The following is an 18,936-nucleotide window of genomic DNA, read 5'->3' as shown; positions in this document are numbered from 1 at the left end:
GGGGTCTATCCAGGCTTACCTGCAATTCCAATTTCTCTTCTTCATCCAGACTTTCTGATTTCACTATGCCATTCTCTGGAGCGGCTGTCTCCTGCTCAGTCCTCCCTTCCTCCACTATGGCCTGGTTCAGGTCTCCTTGCTCAGACATTCTCCCAGATGCAAATTAAAATAATAAGGTTTGATGCCCTAGGAGGTTAAGATATCAGAAAACATCATCAGTGCAGCTAAAGTTTTGACTCTAATTGTTGACATATTTCTTTTCTCCCTTTGTATGCAAATTCATATGAACAACTCAGGCATCCCCATCAATTTTATATGAAAAAGAGGATAAAAAGAGATGAAATCAAGTACCCAATGCATACATAAGAGGCAGATGCGGTCACCCCATCCACACCCTTCTGCACACACGCAAGCACACTTGTGATATACCTTGCCATCAAAACAGATCCACTAAGCTTAGATGAAGACACATTAACTCCCACACAACTCCCAGTGCCCATGCCCTGCTACAAAGTGGAGGAAGAAAATGAGAATAGTTCTCTAACTCTTGAATAGCTGAACTTCAACTTCTGGGTCAAGAGGTGGGAATGATGTTCTGTAGCATCTCTACAATGACTCCAAGATCATTTTCAAGTTTCAACCACAGACACAACTTACCTAGTACAAAGAATATAGTATATTCAACAAGGGGCAAAAATCAACTGAAGAGGTAATAATTCAGTATAAATATGGGATCCAATTTTGGCAATAAACCTTTTAGGGTCAATATTTCCAGCCTTCAAACTGACAGCTACATTATTAAAAGCATAAGCCCTCTCTCAGGCTCCTGTCAGTTGCTGGTGCTGCAAGATCCTGCAGAGGAAGTCTGGCAGGCAGCTCTAATGAAGCTATCTCGACTCAACTCAGCTACTCCAGGCTCACAAGAGTCTAGTATACAGACACTGGAAATGGCTTTTCAAAGTTAAAGCCTGTTATTATTTTTTTTTCCTCCCTACCTCCATAAAATCTCTGACACTTCCCCGTCTGATGTGCTGTCAGAGGAGGCTCATGAATAATTTAGCACTTACTTCCTCCTTATTTTTTTAAGCAATGAGAAAGGAAAAGAAAAGAAGGAAGGATGTAGGAAAAGAGGAAGGAAAAGTGAAGAGAGAGAAAGAGGCTATAACTGAAAAAGTTATTTTTTTCTCATAAAAATTCCCAAGTAACGACTGTCCAGTGATAATTAGTATTGGATGTTTCTTGGAGAGTGTTTAATTACCATTTACTAATTCAATGATTTCATTTCCAACTGGAAATAGGAAGCATAAGAAAAATCTATACCACAGCAATTTCTATTGCAAATTTGCTAAAATCTATCATGACAGAACAGATGGGATGTAATGATCTTTAAAATACACAGGCTCATTTTGGCAAAGGATTGTGGGAATGTAAAAGGAATAGTTTTCCTAAAGGACAGTGTTTTGAAGTCTTTAAGTGACTAATGATCAATGCTTTCAAGTTTGGGAAGGTTTTAGGATCCGGTGCATTCTGACAGATTTCTCATATCCTACTGGCACTCAGTATGTGTGGTTAACAAATTAAAAGTTCTGTTTCCCACTAGCAAACAGCTTGTTTCTCAGTGTATTGAGTAGGGGGGAGGAGAAAGAACTTTGGTTGCCTTAACTCATTTATCAGAACATTTCAGTAAAAAAGCAGATCATGACCAGATGTAAAATGGAGTGAACAAACTGAGCTCTAGTTTTCCAAACTGCAAGCCAAACAAGCCTCTGATATGGATCCCCGTCTACCTTGGTTACAGTCAGTGAAATGTTCCACACGAACAGGCACATTGGTGTCATAATAGTAAAATACAGATGAGGTGACAGTCAGAGAGGACCTTTACCTTTCACGCAGAATTCCTGCTGTAGGTCTTGGTGACTTACTAGCGGCTTCTGTCGTTCTACACCGGGAAAATCCACACAAGTAATCAGAGGCAACTGGCGTCCCATGTCCCCATTAACAGTTCAGAATGCCCATCTCCATGCGGTTCCCTTACACAGTTTGACGCATCATCATTAACCTGAAAAAAGACGAAAAGTAAATAATAATAACTGCAATAATCATGGTAGGGTGAAGGACAAAATAAATAAGACTGGTTTTCTAACACTAATGACCAGCTTCCAGCAAATCACGTTCACAGCTTGATCCAGCTCCACCTGTCTCAAGCTGCCTGCTTCTTCTCTAATGAAGGCTACAGCCGGCTGTTCAAGTCAGAGCGGCACCCACGCAAGGAGCTAAAATTAACAATTGCATTATGCACTGAAGATTACTCACTTCAATTTTAACCTTTTTTAGTGAAATCTCGCACTTTGTGTTAAAAAAAAATAAAAAAAAACAAGCTTGTGTGTTTGCCTCAATGAGAACCCAAATCACCTATGAGCAACAGCCTTGCCTCCTTTTTTAACCCAAGTCTTTGTCTTAATTATAGATTAATATGATATACTTTAATTCTGTTTCTGTGACTCTTTGTGAAAGTTACCTTAGTGAAGCAAATTTAAAGTTTCTGATTTAATGAAGCGTTGTCTATAAAGTTTGTTGTTGTTTTTTTTAAAGTTAGGAAATAAAGAAAACTTTCCTAATGGGCATGGCTAAGAGAGCTCTTTTTACTCCACCTACAGTTTGAGAAGAATTCCTGATATCCCTGTTGCGTGGTGAAGAGTCTATCCACACCCCTCCCTCCCCATTAGGATTGCTCTACCAGCTGGGCATTCTGTTTGACAGTGAAGAAACACTGTCAGAAGGATTCAAAGATTTGCAAACTCCAAATCTGTTGAAAACAATACATGCTATAATGTGCACTTTCTTTTGCTCACAACTCCTACAGGAGCAACAGCAAAGACAGCTTGAATGCAAACATAGAAATGGGCTCCTAATAATGTTTGCCAAAACCAAGCCCTATCTCTTTCCTCTTGCTGTAAAACTACTTGTACACACCTGCTAACTGACAACAGCAGGCACACCTCTTCCAACTTATGCCCTTCTGTGAAAACCCTAACTGCCCCCCTTGCCATCCACCCTCTACCAGTTTAAATGAGCATGGCTGGTTCCTCACAGGACTTCACTGTGACTGTTCTAACAACACTCTGGGTTATGAAGCCAATTATTGTGCAAGAAGAAAACAACTGTTGAAAATACAATAAAGGCAATAATTTCTGGATTTATTTATGCTTTATCAAGATGGGTAATTTGTCTTTAAAACATGCATCTTTTGTTCTTGGATATCATATAGCTATTGAAAGATAAGCAAACATGCAGTTAGAACAAAATGGATTGCTAGTCAACAGTAATTTGAATGTTTCAATTTTGACCAGCTGAATACTATAACTGACACTCAATATTAAATAGAAGTCACCGTGTCTTAAAATCAGGATCTATTAACTAACACACCCATCACCTAATTTTTCTTAGAAGAAACATCAGCAATCAGTGGAATTACCAAATGCTTTTTGGATTCTGTTTTCCTTTTCCCAAGTCGAATGAAGTTATCAACAGTCATCGCCAACCCCTTTGCCTTCTCTTTCTGACTGTCATATTTGTACAGTGGCATTTAATCCAGCAGGTGAAGGGCAATGCAGTTTGAAATCTGAGCCTTAGATACATGATTCCAGCTTCAGTAGGAGGATGCAAGATATAATTCTCTCCACAAAGAAAGAACAAACTGATATTCACATAACTAACTCCAAGCGCTAACAGACTGGGTATATATGTGTGCGTAATTACCAGAACAGGGTTTTGAAATAGCACTGAGCTCTAAAGTCAGCGAGGTATTATTCTTGCATGCTTGAATCATAAAGTCATCATCTACCGAGATAAAAGAGAATATGGGCATATGGGAGTGAGCAGAGAGGAACATATGGATCACAAATATTTTTGTAACTGATTAAAATTGTTCTCTTTGCTAAGAAAGCAGTGCCAGGAAACCAGCCCTACTCCAGCATTCTGTTCCCCAAACTAGCCCCACCCTTCCACAGCCATTTAATCTCCATTTGTTCCACGTTCTCTCATTTGCACAAAGGACCCGAACTATATTTAATAAATATGTTTCTGCAACATTTTGTTAATAGATACTCTGACCAAATTTTAATTTTTAGAGTTGGAAGGATGGAAAGGGGAGGAGCTGATATACAAATAAATACACAAAATAAAAGTTAGTGTAGTTCTCATCAATATCAATGTAATTTTAACCATAATTTGGGGGTTATTATTTGATAGAGGCCAAAAACGGTCCATAGGAAATTGATCAAAAATGCTAGTTGCTATTTACAATGAAGACAATAATTCCATATTATATTTATGCTGTTTTTATTTCCTTAGCTTGCTTTAGATTTGAAGATCACAACAATTAGGATTGTGGGGATAAGATAAAGAGGGAAAGAGGAGGAAGACCCAGTACAAAGCACCAAATATTCTGTCTTTACCACCAACAAACTGTGTCCTACTTTCGTGCATGTATCATATGTTAATCAGTGTGCTGCCGCGTAGGCAAAGCAAGATCAGGATTTGATTCAAATTCCAGCAGGGATTTAGTTCTCAGGGTGTATCTAAACCGGAAATTTAGGCTGAATTCTATTTGCAAGTTGTGAGAGTCAATTCATTAGTTACTTTCTACACAGTACTTACATTAAAACTTAACCCAGAGATGACTAATCTCATCCCAGATCAGAATAGATACTTTATATCAAAACCACACAGTCAGATCTACTTATATGGACAATTGAAATGTTTCTCTTATAGTTATATTTTCATCTTTTTTTAGCAGGTCACAGTTATACAAATGAAAACCACTTGCATATCACAGTTACAGTAGACAGTTTTCAATTTTTCACATAAAATACATAAATACTGCAGAACTGTATAAACCAGAATAGTACCCATTCTCAAAACAGTTACTCTGCTAACATTTTAAAAAGAATTTTCAACCTGTAAAGTTAAATTTAAAGAGAAGATATTGGAATGTAAACCTTTCAGAAATGAAAGCAACAATGAGTACACATTGATCATATCTTAGTAAGGTATCCAAAAACATTAAGAAGAAATTTTCACATAAATTGATTTCCTAAAGAAAATTTTATCTTTCAATACATGCATGAAAAACACTCAACCATGAACTGTATCTTTAAATTAAACTCTTTGGGGTCAAACAAATACACAAATATTCCATAAGATTCTTGAGTCATCATGCAAATAATAAAATAATCAGAACACCATTTTGGAAGAAGAACCCAGAAGAAAAATTAAAAAATCAATTCTTCATTTAAGAAAACAAATTTGGGCTGGGCGTGTAGCTCAGTGGTAGGGTGCTTACTTACTTAGCATGCACAAGGCTTTGAGTTCTGTCCCCAGTACTCAAAAAAAAAAAAAAAAAAAAGAATGTTAACATAAGATTTTAGGGGACTTAAATATATTACATAAATATTCTTGTTTAAGCTTAGTCAAAGAATTGGGCAGTTTAAAAACATAAAGTAACTCATATGTAGAATTTCACCTTTTTTTTCTTTCATTGTAATAAACCTGAATAGAAAAATCACACAGGTCAATATTTAGCTGGATTATAACAATGACAAGAATGAATGCCAAAGCTTTGTACAAAACAGCAGTTTCATGATAATATGAATGCTTCAAAACTAAACAAGTCTAATGTCAATGAAAACATCTAAAGCAAAAAGGTCATGTGCCAGTGTTTCATTTCTTCATTCTTGTAACAAGTACAAAGATATTCTACAGTAAGACATGATATTCAGGTCAAATAACACAATTTCCCTTTGAAATTTTTTTCTTTCTTCCAAATATTACATGAATAAAAAATAAACAAATCAATATATGCTCCAAAAGATCAAGGCCAACAAATGATAGTACAAGAGGGAAAAGTGGTATTCTGCTTTACAAAATTTCCTCTGATATATGGATGACACATACATATACAAACTAGTTCTATGCCCTGGTTAGTACTTGACTGTACAGGTACCCAATAAGTTATATCATCTTCTTAGCAGCCTTGTCTTTGATAAATAAGCTTTGCTAATTATCCATATAATGTGGACCCCAGAAGATCAAAGAGATTAGGTAGGGGAAATAAAATGTCCAGAGAACATTTGCACCTCAATTGGAGTCAATGCACATGGGGCCAATGTGCCTCACCAAAAGAGGGTAATAAACACTATCAACTCTATACATTGTTTGTCCATAGCCTACTCTTGACATAGTTGAAGGCAGCGCAAATATCAGGCTATCATTAATCTGGGCAAGATAGCTAGATGGAATGGAGCACCTGATTGGTAGCATATGAATGACTTGCCCATCTTTTGGTATATTTTTTATTGCAAACAAAAAAAATGACCAAAGTCAAAGACACAGAGACTGGGGTCAATGGTCTCCTAATGCCATATTATAAAGTAAGCCCCAACTATCTCTGACTGCACTGAGGCTGATGCTGATTTTAGTTTGACTGAATAACCACTGGTACTTGTCCAAGGATTTTCAAATGGCCTCAACTTTCATAATCCATGCATTCTAACACTACTTTACATTTCCATCCTCACTCTATTAAAGTCCAGCCATGATCTATCCAAATGTGGGGTGTTGTCATCAACCTCTGACCAGGTATGAACTTTAAAAAAGAGTGAAAGTACACACAGAACCACAGAGGTACAAAGAACCTTCAGACCAGCTAGTGTAGCTGACATCAAATACAGTGATTTGAACAAGATCCACCACCTATAGTGGCAGATTTGGGTCAAAAACACAATCATTTTGATTGAAGGTCAGAGCTCTTTTCACAAATTCTTATCCTTTAATGATGCCTCTACTAGTAATCTAGACCATATTTTCCTACTAGAAACAATTAATTTTCAAGATGTTGCAAGAGAGATCCACACATTTATTTTCACCCGATCACTATCTTCTTTCCCTGAGAATCAGCTCACAAACACGGAACAGAAACAGATATGAGCATATCTTTTAATAATAGCATGTGTGTTTCTTTCCTATTTTTATCCCCAAAATTTCATGGACATATTTGGGTCTCCAGACATTTGCTCAGTCCGTCTCTGAAAATCCTGAAAACCCACACACCATAGCTGTCAGAACGCCCTAAAAATATCTGCTATCTGCCCAACTTCCTCTTTCCACATCCAGAGCTCATAGTGCCTATCTGTCCAGAGGCCACACAGAAAACTACATAGCTACATGATTCCCAGATAGAACATGCTCAGGTTTTGTAGAAAGCCATGTTCAGTTTTTAATATGAACTAATTCATTAGAATCTATATTGGTGACAGATCACATGTAATGCTGAGAAGTGAGCATCTCCTTAATCTTTAAGGGAAAAAAAAAAAGCAGGATCTTGGAGGTAAACAATAGCCCTTGTCATCCTAATTGTAACTAAACCAAATTTCCCAAGAATTTACAAATGCAGCTGGGATCTTGTAGACAATGCCATATGACTTTGCTAAAACAAAAACGTCCTTTAATAGTTAGACCTTACAGGAATGCCATCAAGTTACATACACTTACTCTGGATTATTTCTCTCAATTTCACTGACCTGTTATCTCCTACACCAAGCAGCACAATTGTAGACGGGAAGAGGCAATGATTCCCTGAAATGATACTCTTGCTGGATTTGTAGACCCTAGAAACTTTTGCATTTTAAGTTCAGTTCAATTCATTTCAATGCAATTTTTAAATTTTTTCTTTTTATCTGGATGCCAAGAAAATAATCCATTTTTTCTCAATTCTTTACATTGGATATATCTTGGGATAGAACAAAGATTAATCACAAAATTCATGTCTTCCTTTCTGGTTTAAAGGGTTCAAAAATATAAAATTCATCACGAAGGGGAGAGGCATTTTTGAGAAGGAGGAGAAATATTAATTTTAAAAATAATCAGGATGTCTGACAGGAACTCTTTTCTCCTTCATTCCTACAAGAAGTAAAAAAAAGCATCTGTCATTTCAAAACAATGAAACTTAGCAAATGTGATGCAGTCATAGGAGCCAGAGTGGGAGCTAAGTGTTTGAGTTATTAAAACCTTCTTCATAGAAAAGAAGAAAGGAACAGGCATTTAGATAAAATGAATAAAAGTCAAGAAAAACTGATGAATTGCTATTTTATGGGACTTTTGAAATGGCCATGAATGTCATTTTTTTCCTATATATAAATTAGGGGAAATCTGAGGTTTCCCATGAGGTTTCTGTTTTCCCTATATCATCCTATGTATATCCTGATACCTATCTGTTTTTGGTACCATAAATGCAAGTGTCATGTCTTCCAGTTGCCTTGTCAGAATGACTATTAACAAATTCATCATTATTATACCTACTCTGAAGGAATCAGCATAGAAGTTTGAATTGTTTGTGTTCCTCCTCCACAGCAAAAATAATAAAAGGATTTTTCCCAAGGACCAAAGATGTGGAAAGGCACTTCCCCAAAATAAAAAAGCAAAGTGGAGGTGGAGGGATCTGTGATTGGAGAAGAATGATGTAGGAGGTGTGCTCTACTCCCCAAAGAGAAGGAGAGTGAGGGCAGAGCATGGTTAACAGAAATGGATGTCTGCTGCCATCCCAAGCAGAGCAAGTGGAATGCTAGACAAACTCAGAGACAGCTTCTAGTTACATCCGGTAGCTCGAGGCTATAATTTTGTGTTAACATCTAGATAGGAAGCTCTTTCTACAAAATCCAGCAACCACACTAATAAAGCAACAACCACCTTTTATTGAGTGCTTACTACATGGGAAATTTTGGACCGAATGCTTTACATAGTTATTACGTTTTATCCCCCACATCAACTGCATTCATTTGTCACTAGCCTATGGTGAGGAATGCAAAAAGCTGCCTGCATGCCCTGTCTCTTGAGTGTTAAGTCAGCTGGCTGATGGCTCCTTCAATCACTGGATCCCCTTAGGGCTCAGCAAGGCAGATGAGTCACTCTTTAACAAAGTAACAAATTTTAAGTAGTGAAAAACACTCTCTCCCTACTATTATGTAAGCCACACAATCATGTGGATTTTCTGCCTGTTTTGTCTAACTCTGTGTTAATCACTGAGAACTGTGCCTGGCACACAGTAGGATTTCTTGGCTAAGTGAATGAAAGGAGGAGCCATACTGTACCTGGACACCAGTCAGTGATGGCTGGGTGACTTCACTATGCTTTTGCTTCCTGCATCTAAAAGCCAGACATCTGATCACTCTGAGACTTATTAACCCACGTGGCAAGGATTAAAATTTCCCTTAAATTTAACCAATAGCCACCAAAACTGACCCAATGGCAAAATCATGACATGCTCTGTTTGCATGGATCTCAAAATGCTTTCGTCTGACTAAGCTCTGTGAGGGGCCTAGCCATTGAAAAGAGAGCTGAAGCCAGGCTGATGGCACATGCTTGTAATCCCAGTGACTTGGGAGGCTGAGGCGGGAAGACTGCAAGAGTGAGGTCAGCCTTGGCAAATTAGGGAGGCCCTGAACAACTTAGTGAGACCCTGTCTTAAAAATAAAATAAAAAGGACTGTGGATGTGGTTCAGGGGTTAAGCCCCTCTGGGTTCAATTCCCAGTACCAAAAAATAAAACAAAACCTATAAATAAGAGCTGAAGCCTATTTAATGGGCACCTACTCTGTGGAATATTTTGTGTCCCTAGCTAGGAACTGATCAAGGAAAGAGAGTGTGCTTGCAGCTGAAGGAGCTAACAAACTGACAACAGAAGTCAACACACCAAGGTACCGGAGGGCAAAGCAATCCAGAGGATGAGAGCAAATAATGCAAACAATGCATGTCACTGCCAAGGTTAGACTTAAGATTCCTCAAAGTTTTCTTGGTGGTTAATTTTTAAAAGCCATCTAAAGAAAGCTAATGAATAGAACTAACAGAAAACAGGGGCAATGGAAAAGATATTATCATTAAGGATAAAAGAAAGACACTGAACCCCAGAATGAAAGTTTCCTGAGCCTGAAGGAACTTGTGGGTGCAGGATGGCATCGATTATAATAAAACTGCCCAGACCTCTGGGCCCTGTTCATACCTCTGGGTGAAAGCATTTCCTCTAGGCAGCACTTCTTCTCCCCCCCCCCCCCCCCGTTGTGCTCTTGTCAATTGCTTCATGAACTTTCTCTGAGTGCTCTTTCTCACAGGACCCCCACCTGCGGGTCACCCCTCCCCTCAGGACAAAGCACTCAAGGGTGCCAAGGTGTTCGTATGGCACCGCGGGGGATTGCACATGCGCATCACACCTCTTACACAAGCGCATCACGGTGGTCTGTTCTGCCTTCTTAACCACGGGAGCTTTCCTCCTCTTGGGTGTTTTTCCTTTTTCTGCACACTGCCTAAAAGAATGCTACACAAATACACGTTGATACCACTGCAGGCACAGCCATGAAAACCGAGAAGCCCCTGTGCTGAGATCAACATATCTGCTAGACAATAACGTAAGTGTCCAATGAAAGAATCCTACTCTTCCTCAGACTTCCTGTAAGAACGTGCGCTTGAAATAGAAACGGATGCATTCAACCTTGGCCTATTTATTTATTTATTCTGGTGGGTAAGCAACGATGTGATGGAGTTTTCCTCACAATTAAACTTCTATAAAAGGATTCAATTGGGTGTGGTGGCGCACGCCCTTAATCCCACAACTCTGGAGGCTGAGGCAGGAGAATTGCAAGTTGAAAGCCAGTCTCAGCAGTTCAGCAAGTCCCTAAGCAATTTAGCGAGACAGCGGGCTGGGGATGTTGCTCGGTGGTTAAGCACCTCTGGGTTTAATCCCTGGTTGAAAAAAGAAAAAAAAAAAAAAAGGTAGATGCAAGTGAGTAACAACACATCTACCTCAGAACTCAGAAAGGGTGCAAAGGAGGAAAGGGTCTAGTTCAGGACCTCAAGTGTTTAAGGAAGGGTGGCATCAGTATCCCATTGAATGCCTCCTTTCCTGGAAGACAAGGCAAGCAGCTGGGATGTGAAAGGAGCCATGCACCTTTGGAGAGAAGACTTACAGAGACTCTAGTAGAATAAAACAGAAACCAAATTCACAGAAGACTGTCTCTAAAGCTTTTATTTCCAAATATGGAGGGTTTGGGTCAAGTTTAAATATAAGCATTCTAAAGGAATCTTCCAGATGATGCATGTCAGCACTAGATTAAGTTCCCTGGACAGCAGGGTATGTGTATGCTGCTTCACACAGAACAGGAACTCAAGTCTACACCAGTTTACTCAGAGAACAAAAAGAAAAGCATTTCAACAACCTCAAAACACATTTGGAGAAGAATCTATGTTTTTCTAGTATGCCCATGATTTGGCCAGAAGATAATTTCCTACTGAAAACATCTGACCTGGTGTACATCTGTTTGTGTTGGGCAGTCCTTGGGCTCTGAAGTCATCTGTGGCCATGCTGATTGGACCTCAGATGCCCTGTTTGGATAGTTACTTACAGAAAATATGTGGTTAAAAGGCTATAGATTGAAGTTGGTCCACCTGATGTCTTCAATGTCAGACTTGTAATCATATGCCCACTCTGTCTGAAACAGATGATTGAGCAAAAAGATTTCATTCCCTCCCTGCCCTATAACTGACTTTATGTATTTTTTAAATTAATACATTCTTGCTTAAAGGGACAATGAAGGAGGTAGTTACATTCAAAATTAAAAAGCATTGCCAGTGAATGTCATCTGCCTGATGAACTCTCCTCTATGCAAACTTTCCAACCAGTTTTTCAATCTTGAAAAAGTGGAATTAAGGAAAATGGTGTTTGCTTTCTGAAGTTCCCTTATTATAAACTAATTAATGCCAACCATTCACATCTTATAACAGCTTGCCAGGTGTGGTGGTACACACCCAGTAATACCAGCTACTCAGAGATTGAGGCAGGGGGATCTCAAGTTCAAAACCAACCTTAGTAACTTAATGAGGTCCTGTCTCAAAAACAGCTGGAGATATTGCTCAGTAGTCAAACTCTTCTGGGTTCAATCCCCAGTGCCTCCCACCCCCCAACCCCCCACCAGAAAGAATAGCTGCTATAAATTCTGTGAGTTTTGAAAAGAAGTGAGAGAAAACAAGTTATCCTACCATTCTAAATGAAGGAACTGGCAAAAAGTACAGCTGACATCAGAAAGCACAAGGTCAAGTCTGGACTTAGGTGTATAGTCCCATGACCACTGAAGGAAAACAGTTACGTTGTGTTTAGAAATTCCCCATGGATGCCTGATGATGAACTTGAAGATTTGGGGCTTTAATTCATAGATTTATAATGTCTAAGATAAGAGCTTAGAAAGGGCTCTTGGTTTTGTACACAGGTGACATGAAAAGACAAAAGAATTTTGAAGTGCACTTACTTTTCAGAGACTTCAATAGAAGAAAACTCCTGATGAACCCAATGCAGACTGACATTTCCGGGGGAAAAAAACACAGGAAGCTAAATCAACCACTTCGATTTTTCTAATGTGCAGCCTTGCTCTTAAAAAGCACATGTGCTATGGTATCCCTGCAACCAAGGAGACAATCTGATCTCTAGAATTGAGATCGAATATCTGTTATTACACCAAAGAACAGAAACATTAGAAAGTGTAGTTGTTCAAAGTTTGCAGGAGTGTGTACCCAGGTTATAGATAAGGAAAATTCCAGGGTGAGATTATCTAGCAAAGAATTAAATTTATGATTTGATATATCATAGAAATGAAATATCTGTCAATCTTATGTGATTTACAATACTCAGCTTTTGAGCTAATGGCTTATTTGTAAAGCCTTCAAGATTTTAAATATAGATAAGAAAGGAGAATTCAGTAGTTACATTCATAATATATAGCAAGGCATTTTCCAAAGCAGAATCTTTTTTTGTTTATTGGATATAGAATCCTTAATACAAAGCCCAAAGCCTAATTGTGAAGAAAATTTATATGATGATTAAAATTCATAATTATTCTCTACTTATAATGATAAAAAAGGACAGAGAAGAGGAAGGAACGAACCAATGAAAGAAGGAGGGACTCTCTTGCAAAAGTAATATATAAAAATGGAATATGAAGTATTGGGAGCAATTTGTGATGAAACCTGTAATAAAATTTGTTTCTCACAAATAGATATAAAACTATGAAAACAACAAGTCATTCAGGACTTTTTACTAGTACCTAGCAGAGAGATTTTATGATTATAGATAAAAGGTATAATGGAAATAGCATTGTCCTATATTAATGATAAAATGGTATATAGGAAAATGTGCTCTGTGCTTTGAACAATTTTTTTTATTTCACTAAAAAGAGAAGAAGATATAAAGAAGATAAGAACTCAATAAGGTATTCAGCCTCACAGAAGTTATCTGCATGATGACAAGAGGAGTGATTTGGATCTAAAAGTTCCAAATAATTCTATTCATGTTTACACAAAAGACAACTTTTAGCCTTACAAGGCATTATTGGTATCCTAATTTTAAATGTTTGTATGTGTGTTTATACTTTGTGTCATCTGAATGTGGGCTATTTGCAAATGTACTAATGTGGGATCCCAGGTATCTGAAATCTTGTGTGGTCCATAACTATCTGTACAGCCTAGAAGGTTCTATTTTCGATTCTGGAAGTGCTGGCTCTCTGTGGCCTGATTACTCTTCTGGGGCTTGAACATGACCAGAAATGTCATGTTCAGATCAGGTCAAGATTGCTCTAAACTTCAGAGACCCTGGCAGGAGTGAAGAGAAGAGTAGCCAGCCCACAGAACATACCAGCAATGGGGTCTACCAGCAATCCATTGGGCTCCCCAAGATGGCAAGCTTAAGGCTACCTACAAAAGTGAAAATAAATGCTGTCCATCGAGTTAGATGGACTTGCTCTGGCACTCATGTGTGGGTTTATTAAGCCAATTTTGGAATATATTTCCTTTAAAAAAATGCTCTGATTTAAACAAAATCTACCTTAGGACCTGTTTGTTTTCTTCAAATAGCTGGTTGAGTGGCCTGGGTTTTCTTGCAGACTTTGTGACATGGCAACATGATTAGAAATTGGCTAGAAAATTCAGGAAACATCTTCTTATAAGGTATTATGGTGCAATATTTTCTTTCTTTCCCCAAGGTTACCTATGCAAATAAAGTTGAAATATACTTCTAGGGGATTTTGTTTCTGTTTTATGTGCTGAAAACGTAATTGAACTTTTTAGGCATGTCTCTAGCAGCTTTTGAAAGATAATTGCAGGACCGGCCGTTTCTTAAAATAAATACTGGAACAAAAGTTTATTTTCTAGCTGGCAATAATAAGCAATTGATATCCTATTCATCACCATGGCCTATGTAGTCTCTAGACATCTTAATATAAACTTTTTTCACAAACAAGTTCCTATGCATACATACACATAGAAATGTGTATATAAATGTATAGTTATATAGATGTTGTATATATATGTGATACAATAAATATAATATTTATTAATATAGCTTTCTTTCAAAAATAAAATCAGAGATGCCTTGCAATGAAAAGTAGCAAAGTTTTCTGAGAGAAGGAAACTGTCCATCTCTTGGGAAGGAAATTTGTGTTTTCCTTTTGACCAATTGACTTGAGGAGTTGATGAGTTCCTTTTTGTTGTTTTTGTTTGTTTTTTCAGAAAGGAAGTGCTGCAGATGATGTTCAACTTGACAGACAAGATCAAGTCACCATTACTTCTACCCAACTGCTAAGCTGGTAGGATCCCAGGCTATGAAGATCTTCCTTTGAAAATCAGTATCTCTTCAAGATTGTACATGTTGTCCAAAAGTCTGCCCCACTACTGACTTTCAAAGTACATTATTTTGGAGTGATGCTATATGCTATATGCATACTATTGCAAATTTTTAATTGTAAATTGGTATGCTTTATAGTCCTATTTCAGAAAGACCACACATTTCTTTAATTAGCAAGAAGGAATGTTCCATGCCTTTTTCTCTTCTTTTAATTCAACACCTCTCCACAAGGCATAAAGAAGAGAGCAAAGCTATATATGGAGCCCAATTTTCAATGATCATTGTTAAAAAAAACAAAACAACAAAAATTGCCATTTCTTCAGAAAGAATGTGAAAATTATTTATGCTTTTCTCACAGAAGCTGTTTAAAAACAAGTTTTTAGTGTACTAAAACACCAAATAAAGTGTCTAATTTTTGGTAATTCTTTGAAAAATTACTTACTTAATGAATTAATAGATAAATTTAACCAGTCATGAGATTATGGTGCCTAATCAGAATTTAAAACACTGTGATCTCATTTCCAAACTAACAATTAGTTGCCAACCATCATTATCATTATCACTGCCATAAATGACATTGGTAAATAAAGCTAACTTTACTCTGATACAATTTGAGGTTTCACATAAAAACAAAGTTAAATGCAAATATAAATAGAGTGTAAAATAATCCAGTTTTAGAGTGGAAGAAGGTAAGTCATGGAGACATTAAGTATCATATCAAACTTTAATTCTAAGAAGGGATGAGAGCAGAGTTCAAATTCTGACAGACTGATTCCGAAACTTCAACTTCATCCATACACAGTTTTTTGTTGTTGGTGGTGCTGAGGTCTGAAACCAGAGCCTTGCACATACTAAGCATGGCTTTTACCACTGAGCTACATTCCTCCATATACTTCTGGAAGGAAGGAGGGTGACAATCACAACATGCCTGAGGGTAAATAACAAAGTGATATCAGAGGCAAATCAGGTCAAGGGATTCACCAGAGAGAGTTGAGGTCACAGGTATATTCAAGGCTTTTCAAATGAAATGCCTTACCTTTATAGCCAAAAAATAATTAAAAATAGAAAAAAAAAATCAAATGCCTATTTGCAGTGTTAATCACACAGTGGCGCATGTTCATGGTTGCAGTGTAATTACTCATTTCATCAGAAAATAAGAAAGTAAAGACAATGCAAAAATTTGTTAATAAAACTATCAATAATGCTAAGTGAAGTTAGCCTATCCCCAAAAAACAAATGCCAAATGTTTTCTCTGATATAAAGTGACTGACTCATAGTGGGGTAGGGAGGAGGAGCATGGGAGGAATAGATGAACTCTAGATAGGACATAGGAGTGGGAGGGAAAGATTTAGCAATGATGGTGGAATGTGATGGATATCATTATCCAAAGTACATATATGAAGACACAAATTGGTGTGAACATACTTTATATACAGAGATATGAAAAATTGTGCTCTATATGTGTAATAAGAATTGTAATGCATTCTGCTGTCATGTGTTTAAAAAATAAAATCAATTAAAAAAAGAATAATCACATTTAATCAAATGTACAGTGAAAGGAATTTAGTCTGTGAAAAGGCATATTTTAACTAAATGTCAAAGACAAAACAAAGGGAAAATAACACTACACACAAACTACATAATTTAATAAAATGCCAAAAGAACCTCAAGACTAATTAAATAAACATTTAAATTCTCATAAAATATGCTCTGTGCTTGGACTAAATACCAAAATCAAAACAACTCAAATTCATTAACAACGAAGTCAAGAATAATTGCAGGTATGACTGGGCTAAAATTTCTTCATAATTCAAGGATGGAACCACTGACTTGAATATTTTTTTAAGCTTACTTTTCTCTGTACAGAACTATCAAAGAGCTTTTCAGATAAAATTAACAGTTCTGTGGGGTGGTGGGGACTTAGTTAAAAAGAAATTAAATTCCCTCTGTTTGAATACAGGGAACAGTAGGTAAGTGACAACTGTAATCTTTTGTGGCATTCTTCATATATATTGTATATTAATCTACTTTACTGAGAAGCCCCAAATAGGTTTGTCACTTTTAATCAGCTCCTGCTTCTAGCCACTGTTCCTTGAGTAGAGAGGTTGGAGGTAAGGGTCTGAGGAGAAAGGAAAAGACCAGTTGCACCATCTCCCCATAAGCAATGACCTGGTTATTTTAGAAAACATAACACATGCATCCTATCATTTTTCCTCCAAAACTATTAATGAATAGGATAAACTTCATGCCTTCATATATTCTGCATGTACCCTTTAGGAGACTCATGGAGGCATGCGTAGGTTCATCAAGAATTGAGTAGTTCATTAAGTAGCTTTTCAGCAGCCCAGAGCTTTTAAATGGTAGGATCCTTTCATGAACTTGTGTGGTATTTACCCAGAGCATTTTTTTTCTTGTTTCTCCAATAAAGGAAATAGCTAAATCCCAAATGCCTGATATAATCTCTTATCTTCAAATGGATTTGTTTATATTATATAAAGCAACTCTATGGTAAGTCATTTTAAAAGTCATTACCTTTCGCTATGTAGAAATCGATATGCAGATGTGTGTCTGTCTAAGTGAACACTTTGATTGTGTAGGTATTTATAGAGTTCATAATTTCCCTCTTCAATTTTTTAACTTCAGAATATAAATCCACATAATCTGATCTGAGAGATTTATTATATCATTAACACATTTTTAAAAACAAGCTTCAGGGCTGGGGATATACTCAGTTGGTACAGTGCTTGCCTTGCATGCACAAGGCCCTGGGTTCAATCCCCAGCATCATGAAACACACACACACTCACACACACACACGCACACACACGCTTAAGCTAAAGGCAATGCATTGTCCAAAATGACATATCTATATGCATAAGTCACACAAAAACTTGGATTCTGTTCTTCCTACTGCTAGTCCAATATTTTTCCCAGCTGCTTTCATGCATATGTGGACAGACAAATGTAAACTAAGTCATGTTTATGTTAAACTTATACACTATGGGGCCTGGGGCTGTAGAGTGCTTGCCTAGCACGTGTGAGACACTGGGTTCAATCCTCAGCACCACATAAAATAAATAAATAAAATAAAGGTATTATATCCATCTACAACTAAAACATATTAAAAAAAAAACTTATACATTCTGAGTTCAGATATAACCTAAGATTTACTTTAAAAAAGAATCCCTTTAAGACATACAAATTCAACCACTCCAAAGGAGTGAAAGTTTTTGTTATTTTCAGCAATCCAAAATTTTTCAAATAATTTGAATGTCAGAGAAGTGTCACTCAAGTGAGGCTACACACACACACACACAAAAAAATAGCAGGTGCGTTATGTCACTCAGAATATGCAAGTGACACTCCTCTGAGGCCCCTCCCCAAATGCCAGATCAGGCCACATAGCAGCCTGGAGTCTGTTCCAGCTCTGAGAACAGAGTAGCAGCTGCTGGGATTTGGCTGAAGCTCAAGTCTCAGCTGTATTCTTGGCCTCCTGCCTCCTCCAGCCACTTACTAAGGGCGCATGACCAAGGAAACAGCTGAGCCCCCACCTCAAAGAGGAAATGCAACAGCCGCAACCCCCACCACCACCTGCTCCAGAGCCAAACAACCAACAAAGTCCTGCTCATTCCACAAGGGTGAAGTGGACTGCTGATTCACTCCAAGGCATGCCAGGGCCTTTCACACTGAGGACAGACATGGTCTAACAGGGCTTTGACAGAGCCATCAGTGGACCTGAATTGTAGGGAGTCAGAAGTTGTTTAGATATTCAACTAGCAAGATTCTAGTTAGATCCCAAACACTGCGTTAGACATTTACAATTTCCCTCAGATACTTCTTTCCTAAACAGAAATTTTGATTTAGGCTTTTTACTGGGACCCCCCAAATTGCCAAGACCCTAAGAGGCTGGTCAGATGACTTTCATGCTCACCAAGTTCCAGAGGAGACTCCCCAATTATATAGCAAAATTATAAACTGAAGCGAGCACCTTAGATGCCCAGCACCTTTATTGATCTGTGACTTGGGACATAGCCTTTGTGGATGCCATGGGACACTGAGATAGCCTCAGACATCAGCACACAGTCCAAGTTCAAATCCAGTTCCCATAGCCAAGCCAGGACAGTGGAAATGCGAGCAGCGGTACTGCTCCGAAGGACTGTGGGGGTGGGCATGCCACTTCCCAGAATCACGGCTCTGACAACTTCAACTGCAGTCACGTCA

At 37.7% G+C, this 18,936-nt stretch overlaps 1 protein-coding gene across 29 annotated transcripts in view; it reads right to left on the bottom strand.

Annotated features, from left to right (window-relative positions):
- Arpp21 (cAMP regulated phosphoprotein 21) overlaps window positions 1-18,936 on the bottom strand; it is a 149,993-nt gene that overhangs the window by 104,653 nt on the left and 26,404 nt on the right. For 4 of the 29 annotated variants that reach the window (XM_058576465.1, XM_046437279.2, XM_046437280.2 and 1 more), the window contains exons 2-3: window positions 1,883-2,059; window positions 20-186 (exon numbers count right to left, since the gene is read on the bottom strand). In XM_058576465.1, coding sequence (XP_058432448.1) covers window positions 20-148 — 129 coding nt within the window. In that variant the 5' untranslated portion in view covers window positions 149-186; window positions 1,883-2,059. Of the gene's footprint in view, window positions 1-19; window positions 187-1,882; window positions 2,410-2,518; window positions 3,360-3,475; window positions 4,867-18,936 lie in introns of those variants that run through there. The other 25 variants (XM_058576470.1, XM_058576471.1, XM_046437290.2 and 22 more) reach the window with 15 other exon arrangements.

Source organism: Marmota monax, unplaced genomic scaffold (genome assembly GCF_021218885.2).
Source record: "Marmota monax isolate L192 unplaced genomic scaffold, Marmota_monax_Labrador192_F-V1.1 WCK01_AAM20220418_F8-fsc00021, whole genome shotgun sequence".
In the NCBI taxonomy this organism is placed as follows: Eukaryota; Metazoa; Chordata; class Mammalia; order Rodentia; family Sciuridae; genus Marmota; species Marmota monax.
This window is presented reverse-complemented; position numbering and strand designations above follow the sequence as displayed.